This window comes from Siniperca chuatsi, linkage group LG22 (genome assembly GCF_020085105.1).
Source record: "Siniperca chuatsi isolate FFG_IHB_CAS linkage group LG22, ASM2008510v1, whole genome shotgun sequence".
NCBI lineage: Eukaryota > Metazoa > Chordata > Actinopteri > Centrarchiformes > Sinipercidae > Siniperca > Siniperca chuatsi.
This window is the reverse complement of record NC_058063.1, coordinates 5,032,632-5,050,237: the sequence shown is the minus strand read 5'-3', so window position 1 is coordinate 5,050,237 and position 17,606 is coordinate 5,032,632. Positions and strand designations below refer to the sequence as shown.

General features: G+C 41.1%; 1 protein-coding gene across 8 annotated transcripts in view; it reads left to right on the top strand.

Annotated features, from left to right (window-relative positions):
• nrxn2b (neurexin 2b) overlaps window positions 1-17,606 on the top strand; it is a 736,473-nt gene that overhangs the window by 695,478 nt on the left and 23,389 nt on the right. For all 8 annotated transcript variants that reach the window (XM_044183093.1, XM_044183092.1, XM_044183090.1 and 5 more), the window contains one exon: window positions 11,978-12,303. In XM_044183093.1, coding sequence (XP_044039028.1) covers window positions 11,978-12,303 — 326 coding nt within the window. The remainder of the gene's footprint in view (window positions 1-11,977; window positions 12,304-17,606) is intronic.

The window sequence follows — 17,606 nt, the reverse complement described above, 5'->3', positions numbered from 1 at the left end:
TGAGGCAGATCAGAGTGAGCATCTCTGGCCGACTCTGTGCCTGCTGACTAAATCCCAAACGGCAGCCATTACAGGGACTGAATGGAGGGGAAAAGTCAGAGTGTCAAAAGTTTTCAACAGCTCTGTCTGAGCCAAAACTTACTCAGATGTGCCCCCTTTTCCTTGCATCTTTCTCTCGCCTCGTGATGGATCTGTCATTCCAGGTTTTCTGTTCTGCTCTGCCCTTTCTACCCCTCACTCTCCTTTATTCCCTCTATCTTTTTTCCTTGACCATCAACGCCAGCCAAACGTGGCAAGCATTTCCCCACTCCTTTCTTTAGAAACAATAACAATGTGTTGCAGCTTCCTGATCTCATCAGGGAGCCCCAATAGAAAATAAAGATAATAACCAGTAAGAATCAATTCCCTTTAGTTGTTCTTTTTAGCAGATGAACAAGGAAGAGAATAAAGCTCCCAGAAGAACTGGAGCTTTATATCTTCTTCTGGTGAGGAGTCTATCCCTCTGGAGTTCTCCAACAGCATGGCGATCCAGCTCTGAATTGAGCTACATGAGTGGAGGGAGGACGAGAGGAGGAATACTACAACACTGGGTCTCTGTGGCCTAAAAAGCCACCTGGAGAACCAGGTTTAATGTTCAGTGTTTAATGGTCTGGTGTGAGCTCTCCCATTCCCTAATCAAAAGCAATCAAGTCCTCCCACTTGGTGTGGGGCCAGAGTCCAAATAACATCTCCAGGCCAGATCTGCTATTCATGATCTCAGCTTCATTTCAAAGATTCTCTAACATCAGGCTGCAGTCAACAGAGAGCAAATCTGTCTGAGTCTGTCTTTCAACAACCCCGTGATAAGCTTTGTATCCCACTGAGTTACCATCTTGTTTTCTCATCTGATCTCCCTGTACTATTATGCTCATATTTGAGCGACGTACGGGGAAATTGTATGCGTTTTAACTTGCTTGCTCTTGAATAGAAGAATGGCTGCAAATAAGCAGCTCTGTGGCTGAAAAGAAGGGACACTTTGCTGTTATTTCATGGTCCCCTACCATGAAATGGCCTAAAAACAGCACAGCTAGACTGACTAAAAAGAGAGAAGATGGTCCCTAGCTAATCATCGTGCAATCTCTCTCTGTCTCTCCCTCCACAGTATCACCTGTTTAAAATCTACATACAGAAATAGGATCAGAATAGAGCTCCAGAGTCCTGCAGATTCACTGCCATAATCTCGGCACCCTCAGCTGCCTTCAAGGACCTCAGGGCTCCATGCTGCCTCACAAGTCCTTCAGTCTAACTTCATGCTGCATTTGGCCCCTCATCTCCATTGTCAAACACAATTAATTCATAGTGTTCTACCCAAACCAGCCCAACTTCTGAGTAAAAAAGCAAAATGTTCTTAATTACCAAAGAGAGCCTTGTGCTAAGGAGATAACTTACACTTCTTAATCGACTTTGTCAGCATCCCACCCCACCCCGATTGTGCTCCAGTCTTCTTTGACTTTCTACCTCCTTATCCTTTTTTTCTGTAGAAAAGAAAATGGAAATAGGGGGAGTTCTTGTTTGTTCATACAGATACTACAAATTCTGCAGGCGAACGAAGGATTTGTGAACACAAACCCATAAAGACTGTGTGTCCAAACAGTCCAACTTTCTGTTCTGCACATCACAAAGCAGTGTATTGACAGAGGTGAATTCTGGGACATCCCTCCCACCCTGCAGCTCAGCTAAGAGAAAACATTTCAGATAGAAGCTCCTTGCAACCATATGGCATCCCTTCTCTCTGTGCGATAACAGGAGTAGAAGGAGGATGAGAGAGGCATAATGATGATGGTGGAGGGAGAAAGATACTGCTCTCTCCAACTGCAGTCCTTCATATCCCCTCCACCGGGGAAGGGTACACTTAGATCATCCTTTCACCACCCCCCAATCTCCCTCCGACAATCACCTTCTCCATGTTAGCTGCTCACACAGCCAGGGGAGGGGCTGAGGCTGGCGAGAGCACAGTATCAAGCAGCCGTCCCCTCCCCTCCCCTCCACGTACAATCTTGGGGTTGTAGCAGACATAAAGCCATGATTTTACAGCCTCCGACAAGCAATCTGTGCATTAGCAAGCCGAGCGTGGCCCAAGCCCAGCCCACTCCCCAGCTTGGCTCGGCTCAGCTAGTAATTACCGACCACAACTCATCTGAGACAAGCCATTTCTCTGTTTAGAAAAAGTCGATGAGGATGGTGCATCGATGCAAAGCTGCAACTGGAAACTTGATACTTGATATTACGGCAACAGCTTTTAGTGCAGTTTAATTTTGGTTGAAGAAGTAATCTAAATAGAATTCTGCTCTCTATTTGTAACTGACACCAGACAAGAGTGATGCAACCTGTACCCAACTGATGAAACCTTTTAAATCTGCAGCTGGGTCTTTCATTAGAAAAATCCTCAGGAACACAGGAAGTGATGTCTTTTACATTTCCTGAGCAATTATAGCCACCATGACTGAACAGAAAAAGAAAAGAGTGCCCCCTACAAAAAGGCAAATCTCAGTAAAACCACACAGAGAAAAAACACCTCCGGTTTCTGATATGATAATAACTTTGTATTCATACTAAGTAATTGCTGAGATCTGGGAATACAACAACATCACTACAAAGTCAGACGGAGCATATAACACAATCTTTACAAGTTGTAAAGAAGCCAAAAGTCTAGCCAGATTTTCTAAACCACTTTATTTGCAGGTAAAACCTAAAGTGAGCAGACCTTAATTGTAGCTAATGATCTTGTATTAAGGTGAAGACCCACTGGAAGCGAACAAATGATGCAAAATTGCCTTGTGCTGTGGGTGTGTCAGTGCTTGCAAGCTAGTGAGTAGCTTGCTCATTAGCAAACATTGTATAAGCAACCTTGACTTTCTCCAACAATTTATGCAGCTGTGTGGTGAGCAGCACTTGATTTTGTTTGTGTTTGTCATCTTGAAAGCAGGAGACCTTCAAAAAAGGGGATCACAGACACTACAATTATTATTATTAATAATCTTCTCCCCCCCCAGACATTTATCCACACCTGGTCTATATTTCCTCTTCCGCCACTGCATCACACTTTCTTTGTTTTTTGGCAAATCAATCACTTTCTAGGCAATTTTCACCCTCATTTATACAAATTTTAAAAAAAGTTAAACTTTCAACCCCTCTCTTTTTTCTCATCGCCGGTCAGTACCGTGTCGCCTGCTATCCCAAAATGCTTTGAGAAGCGATTCACTCGCATCCTAAAGAAAATTGATTATGTCGAACTTTGCATTGCTTTCAGTTGATTTTTGACAGATATAACTGTGTACAACTGCAATTTACAATGGACTCTTTGGGACCAGTCAGACGGCTCATGTTTCTTGCCCTATCAGATATCTTTTTAGTGATGTCCGAGTGTTCCCAGCATTCTCAGCAAGGAACACTGAGTACATTGTTATTATTATTATTACCAATAGAAGACACAGAATTATCCTTTAAAACCATCGCTTACAAAGTACCAATTTTTTTCAGTAATATAAGTATAATTTACATTCTGTACTTTTGACTGTTTCTTACAGTAATTCTATTTTCAAACCAGTATTTTTGACAGCACGTCTAGCTGAGCATGTTATTTTAGTATTCTCCCCACCCCTTTGTAAATGTATATCTACTTCCTCTTTATGAGCTTTATAATCTTTTCTGGTCAAACAACAGTGATACATACAGCAGGAAGTTATGGACTCAGACTAAGACAGGTATATATCAATAAACCCTGTCATTACCACAAGGTTAACCATGTGATTAGCTGACTGCTTTTGAGGATGAAGGTGGAAACCTAGAGGTAATTCATCACCAGGCATTCGATATCCTCCACATGGGAAGCACTTCAGTGCACTTTTCTGTAACTCTTTTTGCTTTCTTTTGCCATTGGTCTCACTAACTAACTAGCTTCCTTCTACTTCTTTCTTACCATCTTACTCTCATGTATTAATGTATGTCTTTCTCTTCCTCAGCCACTGTCTTTAACTGCACGATTTCTCTTGTTCTTTTTTATCAAGCCTGTCATCAACTCGCTCCACCCTCCCTCCATGCCCTCACTTTGACATTCTATCCTCATGCAGGCTCGCTCCTTATCTGTCCTGCTCGTCTGTCATCCTCCCTTGCTCCTGTCATCTCTCATGCCCCCATTCTCTCAGTCCCTGTCCAACCTCTTCGTTATTTATCGTCTTTCTCTCTCAGGCATTCGATAGATAACTCAGGAGCTGCCCAATGGCCAGTACCAAAAAAGTAAAATACATATTACGTATCAGTTTCTTTAACTGTGATGATTTACTTGAAACGTTATTGTTAAAGTAAGTCAGTCAGGGACATTGCTGAGGAAAGTCTCATAAGAAAATAATAGGCCAGTGTAAGACGTACAATAGAGGGGAGTCCACATCTTCCTTCATATTGATTACCTGCCAGCTACAGAGGGGGGTGCATTATAGATGTAAAAATAAACGCTATCCCCCAGCTGCACACGATGCCTTGACATGGAGGAGTCTTTACCACAATGATTCGGCAAGGAATTTCAATTCAATTAAATTTTATTTATATAGTGCCAATTCATAACAGAAGTTATTTCATTGCATTTGTCCTATAGAGCATGTCTAGACTGTACTCTTTATAATATTATTTACAGAGACCCAACAATTCCCACCATGAGCAAGCACTTGGCTACAGTGGCAAGTAAAAACTTCTTTTTTTTAAGTCAGAGGCTTCTCACTCACGTGACACCTAGGCTCAGCCAGTAAGCCCCCTAGGTGATCCAACAAAGGCGGGTGTGATTGTGGATGACAATGCCTTTGGAAATAGTCGTGCCTGCTTCTTTTCCCCAGATGCCCTAGTTATGCAGCAAAGCGTGTACAGCTCCTAGCCAGGATACTATGTTTTTCCAGGCTGCAGGACAGGAGCAAAGATTTACCAAGCTGCAGCATCTCTGAACCACAGTTTCTAGTCAAGAAGAGCATAAAAAGACACAATCGTCACCAATCTCCACTGGAAACTTGGCCTTGGGATTCACATGACTATAAGTACAATATATGTTTGTCTGCTCAGTCCTCCTCAGGCTGACCCTCCACTTCTTTATGCTGCTTTACTCTCAGTTTCCAGCATGTTTCAATGCATATCCCTTCATTACCCAGAACTATTTTTACTCCACTTTGTTGCAACAAATTTGAGGGGCACTGTGTGCTACTTTGTGCATTCCATATTCCCTTGATGGATGAATTTTATGAGAACATACTATATAGATTTAAATGTAATAGGGACTGACATAATTAGCAGGAGGATGAACAGAACTAAAAGAAGAAAAGAACTTATCTCTCTCTCTGAGGGTGGCTAGATAGAGTAGATAGATAAAAATTCTTGCATGATGTGTCAAATTTTCATTCAAAACATAAAGAATAGCTTGCTACATTAGCTGTCTTGAGTCACAACAGTCTTGTAAACTGGGAAATGCGTTATAAGACACCGTGAGCATCAGTCCCATTGGAGAACCAAGGACCCGCCACCCGGAAGTATTTTCCTCACTGTTAATTCCCATGTTAAGGTTTTCATTCAATGATATCCTCAATATTTCTCAACATAAAAACACGAAAGTGTTCTTGATAATTCAACAATACAATAGGTTAATGTTACAACCATCAGTTTTAATGATTTCTCCTTCAATTCTGAGAAATAAAGTTTTTTGTACTATTATTTTCTAGTGGTCTGCATCCATGTCACATGACTGCCAAGTTTCTTTTGTGAAAACCAAAATGGTGGACATTTCTTTTATTCTCAGTGGAAAATGCAGTATTTTTAAAATAGTTTCTGCATTAAAATGCGCTTTGATAACATTTCTAGCAATAAATATGCATTTCATAATCTTCATTTAGTGAATGTATATGATCCTTAGTTTTGTTAGTTATTACAAAGATTCTCTCAGGTCTCAGATCGTTGTTATGGTGGTTGCTATGGACGCTGCTACACCTATGTAGGGAATTGTGGGTGGACTTGGCGTGTTCGAGTCCTGTTTTGGGCTGTCTGCCGTCAGCGGGCTTCATTCCATTTCAAATATCTGCCGGTCAGCCGTAACCTGAATCCAAACATCTCTGAAAAAAAAGGCGTTTTACAGCCTGTGATTGTAAAATGAGAAATTTCTCATTAAATTTTATATTTCTAAGAGTATGTGGCTGAGGAAATGATGAAATCAGCTTTCTCAAGAAGGGGATATCAAACTGGACTTTGTATTTCACATTCCTCATTTAATCCCTGCACTTGTCACGTTCATATCTATCATCAAACTGGACTTTATATTCTGTATTGCATTCAACCTCCAGTGTTACATAATTAAATTTTTTATGTCACATTTAATTTTTGCTCTTGTCACCTTCATATATTTCATACACTTCATGTCTTTGTCCATAGCACAGTCCATATTTCCTTTGTACAGTCAATATTTCATTTAAAGTTTTATATCCCATTTCAAAATTATTATTATTCCATTCTGTAAATAGATTTTAAAATGTCATTTTAATTTTGTTTATTTTGTTTATTTAATTATTATTACCTTACTTTTGTCTATTCTTATTCTTCTGTGTTGCATTTTTTTGGAGCAAATGCCAAGATACATTCTTTGTATGCTTGCATTGGCTAATAAAACAGATTCGGATTGAATGAGCTATGTCATGCTGACAAAAAATATCCAAACCAAGAATCAAAAAGATACAAAAAATCTCCAGGGTTGTGTAAATAGTAGCCTATGCATGCCTCAGTATTTGATGACCTGTGAATGAGAACAAATTGGCCTTTTCAGCCATAACCCAAGAACTTCAGGCCTTCCTCCAAGCCTCCAATGCCCTAGATTGTCAACAATATTGTATAATAATCTCTGATGATGATTCATTTTGGTCAGTTCCATTAAAAAAGAAAAAAACACACAAACAAAAAGCTTAATTTTATATATTGGGCCTTCAGTGCTTTCTGAAACTACGCCTGTGATGGCTTGTGTCCATGAAATGAGAACATTTAAACTTTTGGAGTAGAGGTGAACCAGATACATTGTTGGAAAGGTCTCATGGTGTGTAGCATTATACTACTAAATATATATATATATATATATATATATATATATATATATATATATATATATATATATATATATATATATATATTGCCTTGAGAGATGGATGAGTTGCACAAAGATTTGATTGAACAGAATACAGCAAGATGTAGTTGCATGGTGTAAATAAATTTAATTGCACAGAAAATAATTTCACCGCGTAAGTATACTTTAAATGAAATATATATATATAAAGATTTGTATAGAAACTGCATAGAAACCTTCATATATATATATATATATATATATATATATATGTGTGTATATACTGCCCTTCATATATATATGAAGGGCAGTTCATATATATATGAAGGGCAGTTGCACAATATAAATATAGATATAATTAATTGCACAGGATAATAAATACATATGGTTAAAATTTATTTTCACCCATTTAACAATCTTTGAAATCTGATTACCATTCCCTTAAACTCCCCAGTGGACTCTCAGTTCAGTATTTACAACTTCCAATCATTTGAAAAATACTAATATTTCCTAAAAGCTACAATTCCCTTCACAGCTACTGCTTCTTCTCCTGTCCCCCACATTCACTTTATTGGATAGTGTGTGAAGGGGGCAGGGAGTAGTTACAGCCGTTAACAGTAACAAAAATTTCAAATTAGAAATTTGTCAAGAGTTTGATTGCATTTGAAGCAGGAAGTTTTACATCCAATCAGAGTAATGATGTTAACAAATAAATCAGACAATGCACAGACAATTTAGTGATATCCCCGCAGTTGTGGTCTTGACCGGACAAGACCGAGTAAAAATGCGGTCAATTCCGAGACAAGACCAAAACCTTCAAAGAGACCGGTCTCAAGACCAAGACCGATTTCGAGTACTACAACACTGATGTGTAGCCATGAAATTTTGTACTGACTTTTATGTTTTCCTCAGGATGAATTGTAATAACTTTGGTGATCCCATGACTTTTCATCTAGCGCCATCATCAGGTCAAAATTTTTATTTGTCCAGTACTTTGGTTTATGACCAAATACCTGCTAAACTAATGACATTCCCATCAGCTTCAGCTGTACTTTGTTTGTTTTTTGGCCACATCGCTCAGCCCTAATAGGTAGATAAACAGATAGATGGATGGTAAATGGTAAATTTACATTCACATTCCTATTATTATTAATTTATTAATATTAATGTTACATTACCATTACATTATTACTGTTTTAAACCCCCCCCCAACCTCTCCCTTTCCCTTATAACCTCTCTCTTTCTCCTCTCCCTCTCTCTCTCACTCTCTCGCTCCAAACCTCTCTCTCTCGCTCTCTTTCTCTCTCCAAACCTAACATGGCAGCAGCGGATAGCCGCCCACCATTGAGTCTGGTTCTGTCCGAGGTTTCTGCCTCATAAAGGAAGTTTTTTCTTGCCACTGTCACCAAATGCTTGCTCGTGGTGGGATTTGTTGGGTCTCTGTAAATAATATTATAAAGAGTACGGTCTAGACCTGCTCTGTACGAAAAGTGCAATGAGATAACTTCTGTTATGAATTAGCGCTATAAACATAAAATTGAATTGAATTGAATTAAATGGACTGTATTTGTATAGCGCCTTTCTAGTCTTCTAATCACTCAAAGCACTTCACACTACATATCATACACTGATGGCAGGTGCCAACTGCTCATCAGTCCAAAGAAACTAACTCATTCACACACACTCACACACCGAAGGCACAGCCCTCAGGAGCAATTTGGGGTTTAGTATGTTGCCCAAGGACACTTCGACATGTGGGCTGCGGGAAGCTGGGATCGAACTCAGCCATCCCCCACCCATCCCAACCTCCTTATCCCCCCGCCCAGTCCCTCCCATCCCCTCCCATCTGATGCCTTTGCCCATTAAATACTTATCACCTTAACAGGCCTGGGGAGAGAGACAAGGCAGCAGCCACCCAATCCCCCCAAACTGGTCCAATAGACCTTAATATTCAGAAATACTTTATTGATCCCTGAGGGGAAACTCTTTAACATATTAATGTATATTTAATAAGTTATTATGTACTTGTACACACACCCTCTCCTCAGCTGCAGCGCCCCATCCAGCTCTTTCATATTAAGAGCTTTGATTGCTTGTCATGCAGAAGCTTCTTTTTCTACTCAACCACCCCTCCACCTCACCCCACTAATGCCCGCCGCCAAAATTGGCTCTAAAACCGCATGTCACTTTTGATTTGACCTGGCAGACCCTGAAACAATAACTTCATCAGGCCCTGTTAGAGTCTCATCCCAACCAGACAGCTCCAAAAACAAACACTGATTTCCTTTCATCTAGTCTAGAGGGCACCTTTCTTCTTTTTCGCTCTGTCTCTCTCTGTCTCATATGAACGCATAAATGGCCTTCACAATGGTCTCCTGCGCTCAAGGCTCGTCTTCCTGCACTTTTTTTTAACAAAGGACATCGTCACATGCTGCAGTAGCAATGCATTTGCACTGACTTTCAGAGGTATAACTAATCCCCCTTACTCTGCATTATAATCATAAGATGCTTGTCAATATGGCTTACTTATGACTGTGTCACTGTGATACCAATACACTTAACTCCTTAGGTGTAAACATCTGAACTGATCATCTTCTGACTTGGAGTTCACACACAGGGAGAGTTGGGCATTTTTAAAGGAACTTTTTAAGGAGCTGTTTGGTAAACCAAGAAGACAGTTAGCATTCAGGAATACAGATGATGATGTGTGTCCTGTACTTCTCCGGACTCCATGACCCTTTATTGAAGAGTGGGGGCTGACTGGGGCTACTTGAAATGGGAGACCCTCTGGGCTGACATGTGCGTGTGTCCTCTTGTCAAGGACACTGGAAGAGTAATACAGGGGGGCCATAAGGTGGGCTGAGACTGTTAATGTGTGATCTAAGTGTGATCTTCCATGATGTTTCAATATTCTCTGTGTATGTACACAAGCATGGTTATTCTCCTTTATTTTCCTTGCTGATGTCCACAATTTGACAATCTGTTCCTCACATCACTCCCACACCAAACATGCTTAGTGATGAGATAATAGAGTGAGACTTAGCTATTATGTCAACAGTGCATATGCCAGACATTAAGTCTCATCATTATGAAGTTAGGGGACGGGGGCCAAGTCCCTTGTGGGCCCCTGAGGGGCCTAACGATCAGATAATGCGAAGACACACGTAATGGCCCATCTCAGTGGAATAGAGTTATCTCTCCAGCACTTCTGTAGAAAACTTACAGATACACATATACTGAACATGTGGTTTTACACCCACACACACTTGCATGTGCAGTAATAGTAATCATTTGTCTTATAGTCCCACCCACCTGGGTGTTACACATATGTCAGAACGAGTGCACCCATATAGACGGAGACTAAATCATAATTACAGTGATGAAGTACCCTCTCGGCTCTCTTAATTGAAAACAAATGGGACCCAGACCTGTTCCTTAGTGTCTCATTGCTGATGAGTAGAAGGCTGTCCTCGCTGGCTTGCAATCCCACAGAGAAAACAATACCAACATTCAAAAGACATTCAGAGGATTCATTTGTCATCATTAAACACAATTACGGACATAGAAGCCAGTGTCAGCAAATGACATGTGCATGAGGTGCAAATGTGTGAACATATGCACTGAGGATCTGCCGGAGTCTTTCATACCTGTGTAAAAAGTAACAAATCTGCATACATGCATCCACACATACAGACACACACTCCCATCAGTCCAGAGGGGTCTCTTATTTCAGAGGTCCGTAGAACGCCAACTATGGAGAGTCTATATTTTGCTCTCAAATGCGCACATTAGTGTAGTATCCCTTTCACAAACAAAATAAACCACTCTTTTCTAACAGGGATTGATTTATCCATAAAAAAGGCATTTTGACTTCTCCCATCCTCCTTTAATTATTTTTCTCATCAGGTCTGTTTTTAACCTACGTCCTTCCAACAGTATCCTGCAATAATACACTACCTATAATATCCATCCACTCTCCATCTTCCCTCATATCCACATGACTCATAATAGGTGGTCCAAGTGGTATGGTGGGATGTCCACAAGGAGACATGGGATGCAAATATGGGGTAGAAAAAAGAAAAAGAATAAATAAAACCAAACTGACATCAGCTGGAGAAAATACAGGGAGAAAAACTACGCCTGTCAGACCGCCCCCACTCCACTCCTTCACCACAAGTCCTGGTAACACATTAGTATTGGACCCTGGTTAAATGATCGACCGTATCCTCCCTTCATCCATCTATCCATCCGGCTGAATGGTAATGACCACAGAGAGGGACACCCCCTGCTGAATTAAACATTTCCTTCCAATAAGGATCTTATTTTCCTCCTTTGGATGGCAGAGTGGGCAACATTTTTTCCGCTGGCAGAGGTACTTTATCATTGTGCAGCTCAGGTGCAATGGAGGTCAATGACACAGACCCAGCATTGTTCTAATATATTCCATCTCAGGGCAAATGAGATGCATTTCTCTGTGAACCTTCAGTCTCAGGGTCAAGCCTCAAATGCCCCTGCAATTTATTTGACTGCCAGATTCAGGCTGCCTTTCTGAGAAAGTGGCACGTGCCCAGCCCCATAATGTCTACAACTGCTGCAAACCAGGGTCCAATCTCCCTAAAGTGTTGCCCAGGAAATTCCATGTGATTTAAACAGTCCCGCTATCTCCCCTGTTTCACACTGTAACTGTGTATTACTTTTGTGTTTCTTGTGCAAGCTCACCCAGAGACCATGACTAATTTGTATTCTTTGCCCTTTCTCTCTTTTTATTTCCCTCTTTCCATGGTTTTTCTTCTTCTTTTACCTCCACTTCTTCTCTCTTCTTTGTCATTTCGTCATCTTTCCTTATCTCTAACATATCAGGTCGCCAGCTGACCATCTTCAACAGCCAGGCGTTCATCAAAATTGGTGGCGGTGGAGAGAAGGGACGCCACTTCCAGGGCCAGATCTCAGGCCTGTACTACAATGGCCTGCAGGTGCTCAAACTGGCAGCCGAGGGCGACCCCAATGTCCAGACCCAGGGCAACCTGCGGCTGGTGGGTGACGTGCCCTCAGTGCTCACTACTGACACCACCTCCACCACCCCATTGGCCGATATGTCCACCACAATCATGGAGACAACCACCACCATGGCCACAACCACCACCCGCAAACAACGCTCGCCCACCATGAGGGACAGTGTCACACAGGTGAGCAGTCATGAGTTTGTGATCCAAGCTTGTTTACATGACTTACATACTGAGAAGTTAAAAGAACAGACTGTAGCTGAAAGAAGGCTGGCGTTTGAGTCATTGTACTGATGAGATATTTTGGTGCAGTGTGTTGTCATGGAACATGCCAGTTACTTTTAATTGGCTTTCTAAAGTTCCTCCAAAATCTCAAAGTACTGAAAACAATATTTGAAAGACTAAACAGCATGGCTAAGTAACCAAATGGCCCTTCTTGGATGAGTAGATGTGCATTTCAAAAGAAATCATACATCAGCTGCAAGGTCAAACACTCACATCCTCAGCACAGTCTTTTGTGCAAGCTTCCCCTTTTTAGCCCTTAGCCACATTTATATGTTCTAACAGCCCTCAGCCTGAGAGGGAGTCACATAACAGCTTTGTGTGTCCTATTAGACCAATCAAGACTGCAATTCTGATTTCCTCTAAGAAGATTTGTCTGACTAAACCCCAGATGTGGTAGGATGCTGGAAATTACAGCACATCCAGACAGATCAACAAAGACTGGAGGAGGGGAGGAACATAATGAAAAGGAAATCCTGCGGCAGCAACAGCACAACAACTTAGGGTGCTATAAACATATATTTATGACTCACGCACATGTGAAAGGCTATGATTTATGGTGTGATGATTATCCACATGTGCTAAGGATAGCCATCGCCATCATGGTAAGCAACAATTAGCAAACAGTAGGGAAGCACTGTTGCCCACATATTGGAAGATGGAAGAGGCGGGTCATACATGCCCACTACTCTCATAAACAGACCTAATAACAGGCTCCATGTGTTCCAGGGGGGAATATCACGCCCAATATCATTAGCTACAAGCTGTGTGTTGTGCAAAAAGATTCTGCTGCATAGCATTTTGTGTGTGATCCAGGTAATCAGTGGAAGAGATGCAAGCTTCTCTTCCATGTCTTTGCTGGATATACATTGTCAGCTATTTCTATGTTTTTGTAATCCCTTTGTACAGTAACTACTTGAAAGCTGTCATCCATTTCATACTTTAAACTTCAACTGTCCAACAAACTTTTATGATGTCGCAGGAAACACAAAGGCAAGGTGCCAATTACCAGCGCATTTCTCTTATTCAGTTGTGTTCATTAGCACTATTCATGTTGACATAGCTTATCTGAGATCAGTCAGCAAGCCACTTGAGCTCGTCCCGTATTTAGTACGGCTCACTCTTTGACCCTTGATTAACATCTCAAACCTTAGCAGATTCCATCTTTGCAAGTCCGATCTGTCTCATTTTGACTAAATGCAGCAGCACCAATTAGAGCAAAGTCAAGGTCAAGCTGTTGATAGTACCAGTGCGCAATTCATGCCACTTTGTATTGCAAACACCCAGTTCAAAGAAAATTGGAATGTTGGTTTTGCGTCAACTCCTGTTTATTTGTTGTACATTTAGAAAAAGTCACTTAATGATGCCACCATAGCCTCATCAAAGTAGTTCCAGCTGACAAAAGACATAAAGGTGTGGCCGTGTTGTCAAAGGTTTACCCAAGAACTTTCTTTCAGTCATGGTTGAGGCTGCCATGTTATTACAAGCAAGTAAGATTTTTTGGACTTAAAGGTCAATCAAAGCTCATACAAAGCCCATACAATAATTTCATTCGGGCCGAATGAAATGATTGTCTGGCCTATCTTCCTGTCTACCTACCTACTACGCGAACATTCTTCCATGTTCAGCATATAACAAGCATTAATAGCAGCAGTCTGTGATGTGAAATTGGCAGCCATAGACGTCTCTGTTTGATAAATTATCTGGAACCATTTTAGGATAGCAAAACACTGTGAGTGTTGTCTGCTTCTCTACTGTTACAAGCCTTAATGTGTACTGCATTTGCTGACTGACATTTATGTTGGGTCATAAAAAAGCAGAGTCTCACCTTTGAATCAGAATCAGAAATACTTTATTGATCCCCGTAGGGAAACTCTTTGTTACAGTAGCTCGCCTTTATGTCAGTGCACACAGGAGAAAGTACTAGCAGACAATATGATACACTATAAAACACTATAAAAACAGGTCAGAAAATAAATTAAGTATCAGGTGGGTATAAGTATAAGATAAACTAAGTGTGAAGTACCAAGTGGGTTTACCGGTTGATGATGATAGTACAGTATAATAATACAATGTAATAAAATAAGTAATAAGTAATAAGCAGAGGTGCATGTACTGTCGAGAGTAATAGAGGTATATAATATCAATAACAATAAATAAGAAAAACTAACATGGGAAAACTAATATTGCACAGGAGTAGTACACAGAATATTGCACAATTATTCAATTATGGATGTAATGATCAATGTCCAGTTTAGTGACCAAGGGTCATACAGACTAACCCTTAGAGGGAGGAGTTAAAGAGTTTGATGGCCACAGGCAGGAATGACTTCCTGTGGCGCTCTGTGGTGCTTTTTGGTGGGATGAGTCTTCCGCTGAAGGTGCTCCTTTGCTTGACCAGCACGTCATGGAGTGGGTGGGAGACACTGTCCAAGATGGTGTGTAGTTTGGCCAGCATCCTCCTCTCTGACACCACCTCCAGAGAGTCCAGCTCCACCCCCACAATGTCACTGGCCTTACGGATCAGTTTGTTGAGTCTGTTGGCGTCCGCTACCTTCAACCTGCTGCCCCAGCATGCAACAGCATACAGAATAGCACTGGCCACCACAGACTTCAGCATTGTCCGGCAGATGTTGAAGGACCTCAGCCTCCTCAGAAAATAAAGGCAGCTCTGGCCCTTCCTGTAAACAGCTTGAGTGTTCTTGGTCCAGTCCAGTTTGTTATCCAAGTGTACTCCCAGGTACTTGTAGTCCTCCACAATGTCCACACTGACCCCCTGGATGGAAACCGGGGTCGCTGGTGCCTTGGCCCTCCGTAGATCCACAATCAGCTCCTTAGACTTTGTCGCATTGAGCTGCAGATGGTTCTGCTCACACCATGAGACAAAGTTCCCCACCACAGCCCTGTACTCTGTCTCATCACCACCGCTGATACTTCTGAAGGTGGCAGGACTCTGTGGTAGCTGAAGTCTGTGGTGTAGATGGTGAAGAGGAAGGGAGAGAGGACAGTCCCCTGAGGGGCCCCAGTGTTGCTGACCACGCTGTCCAACACACAGTGCTGCAGGCGCACATGCTGTGGTCTGCCAGTCAGGTAGTCCACAATCCAGGACACAAGGGGGGCATCCACCTGCATTGCTGCCAGCTTCTCACCCAGCAGGGCTGGCCAGATGGTTTTAAAAGCACTGGAGAAGTCAAAAAACATGATCCTCACCGTGCTTGCCTGCCTATCCAGGTGGGTGTAGATGTGGTTAAGCAGGAAGATGATGCCGTCCTCAACTCCCAGCCGGGGCTGGTAGGCGAACTGAAGGGGGTCCAGGAGGGGTCTGACCATGGGCCGCAGCTGTTCCAGCACCAGTCTCTCCAGGGTCTTCATTATATGGGAGGTCAGTGCCACCGGTCTGTAGTCCTTGGAGCCACTGGGACACGGCGTCTTCGGCACAGGAACGAGGCAAGATGTCTTGAAGTGCTTTTTATTGCTCAGAATCTATTTTTCACTTTCTTCTTCTTTATTATTATCATTATTATTATTATTATTATTATTATTATGTACCTAGTCTAGCTGAACATAGTATATCGTCACAATAGCCCAAATTGGCATTAAGGATATGTGTGTGAGAATGAATAGAAATTCCGAATAAGTCAGTCATCCACATATTTTAATGATCAAAGAGGCAATATTTTGCTGTACGCACAAAAACATAAAAGTCTTATTGGGACGTATAGTTGGCTAACAGTCCTGATCATTCATACAGATGGTCCCAGTGTGACTGAATATTTTTTATTCTGGAATTTATTCTTATTTGCGAGGAGGTGTCGAAAGCTTGGCAAGCTCATCTGCTCCCCCGTGACGATGAGAGAAAACAGACATGGTGGACATCAGTGAAGGGAGGGGAAAGAATAACTGTTAAAGAATAACTTGACACAGTTGTAGTCAAGTAAAAATAAGCAAAAAGTCATGATCTTTTGAGGATTACATTGATTTTACAACAGTTGAGAGGTAGTGTATGAAATGTTTTAGATTTGCTCTTCTAAACACTCTGCATCTGGTATGTCTGTCATGGGAAAAAGCCAGTATTTCACAGAAAGTGTTGTTGTTTGTTTTTATATTGATGGCAGCAACAGCAATTTGGAATAAATAGAAGAAATAATGGGTTTTTAGCATGAGCAGTAGTGTGTACAGTAGCTGAACAGACAAGGAAAAGCAAGCATAAAACTTTGTTTATAAAACTTTGTTTTATAATGTGCAATGTTGGTTCCAGATGTAGATAAATTCATGCAAATTAAATGCTAAAATTTGAAGGTCTTAACAAATGTAATTAAAGCTCCTATGTGTAGAATTTGTATGTGATTACAGCATCTTTCAAATTATTTTGATGGAATAGATTTTTGTTTGTAGAAAAATGAGACAATCCCGGTGAAAACTGTTGCAGTCAAAGTGCTGCTTTTTGCCTTTTCTTTCTTAATATTCCTGGGTCGGATCCCTTCTACCATGCCACAGTGTCTTTTATACAACCACTGCGGGGGATGCTAAAATAGACAACAATAACAGCCTAATAATATAAATTGACGTTTCTTTTTTACTTCCTAATAGAGTCACAAAGTGGGAGGAGCTATTTCGGGCACCCCTTGTTCCTGAAGTCCCATTAATTTTAGACAATGTTACATAACTCACTGTTGGAGCACTTCTACGTATGGCTTGGATGGGCTTATTTTGCCCTAACCAATCAGTAGTGACTATTGCCATCCTGTCAACATCATTTTAAGAAGCACACACAGAAGCTGCACTAGTGCTGCTAGAAGCAGTTCATGTTTGTCGTGTTGTTACAAGAAATCCGCCAAAAAGATGACGTCCCCATTCTTAATCCACCTTACAAAGCTCTGATTGGCTCAATTGTTTTTCCAATCGAAGAAACTGACATCTGTGAGCATAACACAAGACCTGTTTAAATCCCTGAAAAAAAACTAGAGGGGTGGACAGTGATTCCGACAGTGAAGTCGGATTTAAAATTTTAAATCCCATATATAGTGGCTTTAAATAATGCAGAAACAAGCTTTTATTTAGACCCTGATTATATATATGTAAATACAATACATAAATAGAATATATGCATATATAAATACAATAAATACTGCTCTCAATTTATTTAGTCCACCAAGTTAAAACTAATGCAGTCTAATACATAAGGCAATAAATTCTATCTTCAG